This window comes from Oculina patagonica, chromosome 4, assembly GCF_052425735.1.
Source record: "Oculina patagonica isolate OP01 chromosome 4, crgOcupat, whole genome shotgun sequence".
In the NCBI taxonomy this organism is placed as follows: Eukaryota; Metazoa; Cnidaria; class Anthozoa; order Scleractinia; family Oculinidae; genus Oculina; species Oculina patagonica.
Window position 1 is genome coordinate 63,674,806 of NC_135761.1, and position 9,933 is coordinate 63,684,738.

The following is a 9,933-nucleotide window of genomic DNA, read 5'->3' on the forward strand; positions in this document are numbered from 1 at the left end:
ACGCAGGAGATATCGACAGGCAAAAGTAAACTTGAAATGTCGCTAATACATTTCAGCAAATACCCCGGGAGCAAATATTGGCAAGTTATCAGGACTTTGAGTGGACGTTTCCGATAACCGGTAATACGGGTATTAAAATTCGTCGGACTTTGCGCTTATATTAGCTAAGTTGAGTTAAAAATTCATTTGTTTGTCACTAAAACTGCACGAAATGAGTCACATTGAGCTCGATGCAGCATTTTATTTGAAAGCAAAATTTTCAGCCCAGTCTTGAAAGTATCTAGCTATTTTCTTTAATTCCTGCTATAAATCGAACTGATTCGTTATGAAAAACCTTCTGACTTCAATTGCCAGAGGCCCCCGTTGTCAAACTTATGACACCTGCCTATCACCTGTTGAATATTGAGTGTGTTGATTCGGTAATGAATAATTCTCCAACATTCAACAGGTTTTGATCAACAGCTCCATAATTTATTTACAGTGGTGCTGGCTTAGGATCCGCATGAGTACAGGTAGACAATTCGCACACCGCTGTGAGGACACTTGTGTACCACCACAAAATAACAGCTTTTGAAAATCGTGTATCATCTGTTAGAGAACTGGTTTTATGATCGGCTGGTGACATGTTTTATGTTTCCGCTTTACATCGGTCGTTTATTTTTTCCATTTTTATCGCGTAAAAAGGAAGTATTCTTATTTGGCAGTTTTTCAAAAAATTGTAAGAATCCGCTTCGAATTATGAAATAATTTGCACAGAAATAACGAGACAGAATAATGCCCTCGCAAAGAGTTTTCAAAAACTATACAGACAATAACAATAAGAGAAGACCTACGAGAAATATGTTACAAGCTACTCGGAAAAGTTTTCTCCGATTGCTTCCAACAAGACTCGAACCAGAGATAAAATACTCGTTTGTACTGCCGTAAGTTTTATCGTAACTTAAGTATTTTTAATGAGTGGATTGTCAAGCTTGTCCCGACAATAATCTAAAAAAAATAATTTGGCGGAAAGAAATCCGCGTGCAAAAAATAAGACCGTATTCCCTCCTCCGCCTCGCCTCCGTAAATATTTTCCGATTTCCTCGCGCTAAGTTTAAAATTTTCCTTGCCTTTTTTCGACAGTTTACTGAATTTCCATAAATTAGGTTTAAGCTTTGTTATGACGATTTTTTCCTAAGACGATCAAGTCTTGTATTCTTAAGACCTGTCCTTTAAAAGTTGTTCTAAAGAAGTAAAGAGAAATTTGACATTCATCACTGCTGCGGTGAGCTGGGTTTTAAACAGGTTTTGAATGATTCAAAGCTCGAGAACTAAGCCGAGAAAGTTCTTAAGCTTACCGCTAAGTAGAAACAACTTCAAAGCGGTTCATGTTGACGGTAAAAATTATTTCAAAAGAGATTTAGGAGATTTGAAAAACACCTGTTGATTCATGTAATTTTGGCACCGAAGGATGAAAAAAATAAAAATAAGCGAGGGACACCAAGGGGAGATTATTAAAAGAACAAAACAAAAAACTTGAGAATCTGCCAGCGTAATTTATATAGTTTTGGCGTAGTCGAAGATTGAAGAAAGAAGTGAACAAAAAGAAAATATCGGCAGGTATTAAACGGTGCCATTACAGCAGGAACAATTCTCGCCTGTGCTATATTGTGTAGCAGCTTTTGTTTTAAACATTCGAACACATTGGTGAAGATTTAAACTTGGCTTTGAAGAAGAGACCCCTAGTTGCGATTTTCCATTCGACGGCACGCGTACTCAGAAAAGAACACACTTCTTTTCATCAATATGGGGCCGCTGTTTTGTTGAACGAGAACGTGGCGGAAAAACACCGGTTAACGTTCAAAAAACACGGCGGTTTTATTTGTTGCCTCAATTGTGGCGCAAAGATACCGAATGTTAGAAGTTCCGGCGATTAAAATTAGGGCAAAATGGACGAAAATCGGAGCGCAAACATCTTGTGAAGCATTGCGCACTGCGAACCGCCTCTTTTATTCAACACCGAAACCGTTTTCTTTAGCTTTTTTAAAATTGCGGAAGCCGCAATTTGCATCCTAAACCCTCCTATTCAAGTCTGTTTTCCTGCGCGCACGTTTTTACTCCAGCGCTAAAATTTTAGAAGAATAGGAACCCTTCGAATTTCTTTCGAAAAAATTTCTGCGCGATAATTTATACATGCAGGTTTTATCGTTTCTATGGCAAATATCAACTGCACAAAAGCCTGGGATTTAGCCGATGATTCATTCAAGAGCGGAGGAGGATGACGGATTCCTTGTAATTGCTTTATATATTCTAAACTGTCGTCTTATGCAAATTAGTTGAGGCGCGAAAGACAAGTCGGGGTGGGGCTGCCGATTGTCAACATTTGAACCGCAGTCAACAAGTGCCGTCGATTCGCTTGAGTACGCACGGATTTCCGTGAATTGTACTTCGTATTATCGCTTAAAAGACCGCAGAATTGTGCATAAAATTTTCAATTATAGCTGTAGAGTTATTGCTTAGCCATCAGACTGTGTTGTGCCAGTATTTTAACACATTTGCGGGGGTGTTATGAGGAGAACCTACTGGTGGTTGAACAGATCATACCGAAAGAATTTGTAAGTCCCGAAAGTAGTAACTTGGCCTTATATGGAACAAGCCCCGGGGGGTTGTTTTTCGTAACAACCAATCACTGACAAGACCGCCATTTTTCAGCCAATCACAGACGAGCCATTGGTTCGATCCGAATAGCCAGTAACTGATTCACATCGAAGAAAAGTTCTGTTCTCATCATTCGCTCGGGAAAATTTTTGAACCAGTTATTCCAAAATGATGAACAGCAGTTTTCAACTGGCGTTTTACGATACACCGGATTCGCTCTCGCTGCAAGAAATGGTCGAGTGCGACAGCCGTGAAATGGACTTCAATTTGAACGATCCGTTGTTTCAACTGCACGAGCACGGGTTATTTCAGGACATTCATCAACAGATGATGGCAGTCAAGCAAGAAAGGCCCAGAACGGAATGCCCCAGTGCAGGCGATTTAACTAACTTGCAGTGGCTACAGAGCGTTAGTATACCCATGGAAAAAGGCTCTAATGGCGAGAAACAAGTCATGGTTGATCCGAATACTGCGTTACCTGTGCAGTGGCCGAATCACCATCAAGTTTCCATGTCCCAAGTACACACGCAAGCAAACGTTACCGCCGTTCCAGCTCCACCGATTCTGCAGGCACGTGCGACGGATTCCAAGCCGAAAGTGCAGCAGAACAACGCGAAAAACGCCATGAAAGATAGCTTAAAATCACAGGAAAAGGCCTACCCCAAGCCGCTGTTTTCTTATTCGTGTCTAATCGCGATGGCCCTAAAGAACAGCGATTCAGGCACACTCCCTGTCAGTGAAATCTACAAGTTCATGATGTAAGTTTCATTTGGCGCTTAAATGGACCATGTCAATTTCGTCAAACTTGTAACAGCGACGGATTTTAAAATTTGTTTTGTTTTGCAGGGGAAAGTTTCCGTATTTCAAGACAGCTCCAGATGGATGGAAGGTGAGCGTTAATGTTTTTATCGAATCTATTCTTCGCATGGCCGGTACCTGCGAATTTTGAATTTAAAAACATGGAGGCAGTAACGGTTCACGCTACACAATAATTTTTGGTCTTTTCGTGAAATTTCTCTCAAAATTTCGCCAAGCTTACGATATTTCTAATAATTTGATAAAATCTTAGGAAGCTATGAGCAAACTTTTAAAACTTTCCTCTCGTTATCTCAACGGTTTCCTGAAACTCGGCACTTGAATGGTTTTCCTCGCAGCATTACAATGGGTTTCGAACAGCTGACAGCATTTAAAATCATGTGCAAAATACGTGTGCTTCCCGATTATTTCGGGAATAAAAATACCATTTTACGCTTTTATTTCTTTACAGAAATTCTCGAATATCGAAGCAATTTGGCAACGGGATGATAACTTCATTGCATTTCATTCACTTTCATGACATATAGTAATGTTGGTGTTTATTGAATTGGATGTAACACAATGGACTGAATGTTCGACTAGGAAGTGTTACGAACGCAGATCTTGTCCACCGTAAGTTCGTTCGATTGATAAAGCTATTTTCGGTTAAATTTTTCGACACAAATGAATCAAGACATAGTTCTAAATTGCTGACGAAACCTGCGACCAAGTGGATTTATCAAAAGGATTTCAAAATGAACGTTCATCGCATTTGCCTCGTAAAATTAATTCGCAAATTGTAAGCGCGTATGAGGGGAAAACGTGGAAGACCTTTCACGACTCGGTTTGCGCCAGTTCGCCAGGGGTGAAATAATATGTTGTACATTTGGGTACTACTGGTGCAGGAAATATTTGCGATCTTGTAAATAAGAGAAAGTCCAGTAGCCTTGACTCAAATGTGAATCGTTTGATACCAAGGGTGGGGCACACAATTTTATTTACGGGAGGTCAGATAACAATTGCATACAATTTTTTCCATCTCTCTGGCAATACGTGTTTCTTCAGATCTGTTCTTATGGTTAAAAGCATTGCTGGTTCTTTAAAATCGAAGTTCCATTTTTGAAATCGAAGGCATGAGATCGAGGATGTGATAACAAAACTCCACCCGAAATATTGCAACTTCAATTTACTTCACAAGATTTTGGAATTGTCGGTTATTCTTTCGTGTTACTATGACAAATCGCAACAAAATACGAGCAAAATAATACGGTTAAAAGACCTAACAGTCGATAAAGGATTTAGTCGGCTTCAAAACTACTATTTTTCACAATGAAGTTGTATTTCTTCTTGAAGATTTCTCCTTCTATACAACAGGTGGTTGGAACTTTGAATAATTTATGTCATTCTAATTAAGGTCCATATTGCAACGAAGGAACTGCATAATTTTTCCTTTTACCCTTCAGTAAAAAAAAGAAATAGCTAAAACGTATAAAAAGAATTTTGGCCACGGAAACTATTTCTGCATGTACATAATTGCTGCGACCTGCGCTTCAATTTTATTCGACTTTGAAATCATGTAGATGTATAAATAAACCATATTTTCGTTGTATAATGATAGAGCCACCTTCGATAATTTTATGGTTTTTAGCCTTTTATGTTAGGCCTGGTCCAAGGCTGACTACGAAATATGAATCCGATATTTCTTTTCTTTTAAAGAGTGAGAATTTTATTGTAATTGGTGAAACGAACTTCATAAATTACACTCAGTAGGGAAGAGAGTTTGTCAAATATTTCCTAATGCAAATGTTTCTTTTCGAGGAATTAATTACAACGTTGTTCTCTCGCACAAGCTATTTACTTGCTTCGATTTTATAGGGAAGTAGATTCCATGGAAAAAAGTTCGCATCTACACATTGCATCAAATATATTTGGAGGAGTTCACATTTTGAATTGTTGCAAATCATCCCATTTTTTTTTTCAACTAAAAGTTTCCAATAAATTCATGCTGGTAACAGAATGACTGTGGTTAGAGCTTCTTTGTAAAGTATTTTACCTTACATCAGAAGGTTTTATTTTGGCCCAATTTTCTGGATCAATTTCAGCAAATTTTTGTGTACCATATTTTTGTTGTGCCAACTTAAGTGTAAGGTTAACCAAATACTTCAAATTAATTTGTGAGGAAAAAATAATGCCACATTATTTCTAACATTTTTGCAGCTTGAAATATATGACACTTAAATTTTTTTCCACAAAGGAATTTAATCTTCCCTTCAGTAACCTATTAATAATATATAACTTTCCACTACCACACCTTAATTTGCTGTGATTTGAAGACAAAAGGGGTTTCCACAATTTGCTATTTAAAATGACAAAACTCTCGAAGATTAAGGAAGTATTAAGTGATAAATCTTCTCTTTACTGTGCAGACATTTAGCAGGAATTTTGCAACACACCACAGTTTTGGCTTCTTTTGCTGTACACATTACATAAAGAAACTAAAACTCAACTTTTTTAAATGTGATTTTTGTCTTTTTTCCAGCATTTGATGGATGTACATGTAAAATTTCTCAGTTACAATATTATAAATTATACCTCTTGGAATCAGAATGCAAATGACTCTGAACATTATTTGTATTCTTTTTGTTATGGCTGCATGTATACAGTGTTTTGAACAATAACATGAACGATAGGGTGCAATCGTTAATTTTGAAAAAAAAACTCAGTTTAACTGCAATAATCTGTTGTCAGTAGTGCATACATGCATAGACATTTTTGGTAACAGTGAGTCTGGGCCAGTATCAAATTGTAATCTTTTACATTTGTATTTTGTTGAGGGTTAGAAAGGTAATTGAACTTGTCGCAAGTGTATCTAACTTGAAAATGAGGCATTTGTAATTGTACTGTATGTAGAGGCTATGCAGACTTTAATTTTGCTCAAAAGAGGTGTCTAAATTGTAATAAATTTTGAAACAGCTAAAGGCACTTTTAGGATAAGTAGTATAGTTTTTTGAGCCTTAAATTACGCTAAAACATACCACATTACAGCTAATTAGCACAACATCATTGTGGTTCTGCAAGTCATTATTTTGTGTAAGAGTTCTGTAATGCCACATAAATTTAGTCAGATCACTTAAGAGTCTCGCATCAATCTCACATGTTTTTTCCATCTAAAATCATTAAATATCTAGATGAAGAGGTTCTTTGAAATATTGTGATTCTTAAGAATATTTCGCTGTTTTTTATTTCACTAAAAAACACTAGCACTGATTTTATTTGTGATCTGAATGTATCATTCCCTTAATTTTTAAGTCCACTGGCCATACTGAGAGCTGGGATGGTTTCCCCTTTCAACATCAATTAAAGTAGGGGGGGGGGGTGATTTTAGCAAGACTTATGTGTGCTCATTTGCAGATGGACCACTTATAGAAAGGGGAGGCTGGGGAAATTGAATAAGGAAGTTGGATTATTTGAATTATTTATTTCTTCCACTGGTTTTAATACATAACTGACATTTCTCTTTTAGAACTCTGTTCGACACAATCTCTCCTTAAACAAGGCATTTTGTAAGCTAGAAAGACCCCAAGGTGCTTCACAGAGAAAAGGTTGTCTATGGTCACTTAAACCCGAGAGGCGTGAACAGATGGACAAGGAAATAAGAAAGTGGAAGAAAAAACATGCTGAGGCAATCAGAGCAAGTATGGCAAATCCAGGTGCGTGCGACTATAAGCCATTTGAACCTTTGTACATGTACTGTAAGATGTGTAGTTCTGCAATTGAGGTGCACCTTTGGCTACATGTCATCACCTTTCCTGTCATCCCTGGAGAAGATTTAATTTCTTCCTCTGTACTGTGTTGTTATCCGGGTTTTTTGTGACAAAACTGTGGAAGAAACCTTCACATTTGCATAGTTACACTAATGTCATATCAAAACTGTTGTGATATCAAACTGTTGCTAAATCTTACATTGTCTATTGTTGGGTTTTATGTGATTTGGTCCTTACTAATGAGATTGGTTTCCTGAGATGACCAATGTATGAATTCTTGCCATCTCATATACTTGAACTGATGTTCAAAACAAAAGTATACTGTAAAAATTAAAGGATTAAATTTAACACAAAATAGCTTTCTTTCTAAGTGTAGTATTGTTGAAAGTGCATTGAAGTCAATACTAGATAATGAACAAAAAAACAACCATTACCGGTAATTACCTTTAAATTGATAGGCAGGGACCAACTTCGTAATATTTCTCACCCATTAGTTCAGCCAGATAATCATAATAACTATTATAATTGAAATAGTTATAAATAGTCAACTAATTTTACTTAATATTTATTCCTAGAAGAATTATCCATCTCAAGCGATGACTTGGAAAATTCTCCCGAACAAATGCTGATCCAAACAGAACACTGCGAGGACAGAGCTGCCGCAGATGCTGCAAAGGAACTATTCGGCAACGACCTGATTCAGGAAATCCAACAAAATGAAGTCCTTGATTGGGATGACATCATTTCCCAAAGCACAGAGCTTCCAATTGATCCAACACTCAGCACTTGCACAACCCTGCCAATGTCGACGCAGCCAATCAATGGAATGCATGGGTGCGATCCAATCACAACCACAGTGGAAATGGAAAACTCAGCGCAATATTTTGTAAACAGCGATGGGCAAGATTTTGACATCCCATTGCCATATGTGTCGCACTACTATAGCATGCCCCAGCCCCAACAACATATAAATGTGGGGTTTTGATTAGACAGAGATATTTAGCTAGGACTTATTGAAAAATAAATTCTTTAATGTACAGAGAACAAAAATTTCTTCAAGTTTCATCTAAAGCAATGTAAAAGCCTTTAAGAGTAAGTTAGGACAGTTGTTTTTTTATGAACTGCAGCAAAAGGCAACACAACAAGACTCTTTTAAAAGTCTTGTTTTCTTTACAAGGTTATATTGAAATTTTGAAGGCTTGAATCTTCAATCTGCAAAACTCAAATTGTGTTGGCTGCTATGTTCATGTCATTCAACTGTCTGACTCCTAAGCAGGGGCAAAAGCAAATATGTAAGCTACAAAGATGTCACATGCTTGCCTACACTCCACCTAAATGCCCAGAAGATTGGCTACTAATAATGCTTTTACACAGGGCTAGTATTACATTATCTTTTGAACTATTAATATTAAATATTTCATTGCCCTTAAATTTGTAATTATTTCTTAGACTATTTGTTTTATAACTGTGGTCTGCAGTCATAATTGAATCATATAAGTTGTTAGAGCAATGTTTGCATGCTTTGTATATGCAAGTACACTATTTCTATGTTATTTCAATGTGTCAGTAGAATATTTATTAGCTTTTATGGTCGTGCTATATATAACTAGAATTGATTATTATTGGTGATTTTTTTGTTAGGGACAAAATGGGTGAGAAGAGGTCGTGTTTTATAATGACGCTGTATTTTTGGCTATAAATTTGTAAACTTAAAGTTTGCATTATTTTAATAGTGGGTCTTCATAGTGTTGTAAAAATAACCAAACGGTCCTGTTAGCCAAGGAATATTTTGTCAACATATGCAGCATTTTGGAAAAATCTAACTTTCACTGGTGACATTTGAATTAGCAATCAATTAAACATTTTTAAACTCGCTTTATTACTGTAATAGGTAATTGTTGTACATTTTTGAAGATTTGCTTTGTCATAGTTCATTTAATATTTAAGTTCTTGTATATTTTTAACTTCTCAGCCTCTTTCACACATAAAAAAATAGAGCAAATCAGTGAGTTTAAGACAAACATTGAAAACTTTAAAACTCATGCCATTTCTTGAGTCACTTAAAATAGAAGCATCAGTTGGTTTAAGAGTACTGATTAATAAACTACAAACAAAAAATTAAGTGACTTTAAACATTTGTAACATAACATTCACCCACAATCACTCTAAAATAGGTCATCACTATTCCAAATTTGTAAATATACTGGTAGTCGATAATTTAAATTTGTTGTCTGTAGTTTATATGTTTAACTGTAATAATGTTTTCTTTTGAGTAAGTGAATTATTTGTACTGGTGGATTTTGTTTTAACATGGCTGATATATAGAGTCGGACAATGCCACAGTGGAAAATAATAACAATAATTAATAATATATGGTCAATGTACAAGTTGTAAATAAGATCATTTCGGTAGTGAACTAATTGTATTTCAGATTTAAAAATTGCTAAGTATGTAGAGCCTTATTGTTTGTAAAGCAGTGAGCGGATATGCTTCAGTGCTTCCAATAAAGAAAAGCTCCAGATCTTAACAGTTTGTTTCTCTTTTGCGTGATTTTGAAAGGGTCTTGGCCACACCAAAATTAATTCAGTAAAATGTCAGTCATCCCTTCATTTCTATCAAACCCAAACCATGGCATTGCAATCAATTCTGTCTTAACCCCCAGAATTTTATTTTCTGCAGACTGAAACAACTATGGTCTTGCTACTGCCAACAACTCCCTCCCTCCACCTCACCGAAA

At 36.4% G+C, this 9,933-nt stretch overlaps 1 protein-coding gene across 2 annotated transcripts; it reads left to right on the plus strand.

The window, feature by feature from the left end:
- Nucleotides 1-1,966: 1,966 nt before the first annotated feature.
- LOC144651066 (uncharacterized) lies at nt 1,967-9,723 on the plus strand. Of its 2 annotated transcripts, none has more exons than XM_078510939.1 (4): nt 1,967-3,395; nt 3,484-3,526; nt 6,956-7,142; nt 7,775-9,723. In XM_078510939.1, the coding sequence occupies exons 1-4, from the start codon at nt 2,806-2,808 to the stop codon at nt 8,179-8,181; spliced, it is 1,227 nt and encodes a 408-aa protein (XP_078367065.1). In that variant the 5' UTR covers nt 1,967-2,805; the 3' UTR covers nt 8,182-9,723. The 2 variants fall into 2 exon arrangements, with proteins under 2 accessions (XP_078367065.1, XP_078367064.1); XM_078510938.1 differs by having other exon boundaries at nt 1,970-3,395; nt 7,772-9,723.
- The last annotated feature ends 210 nt before the right edge of the window (nt 9,724-9,933 follow it).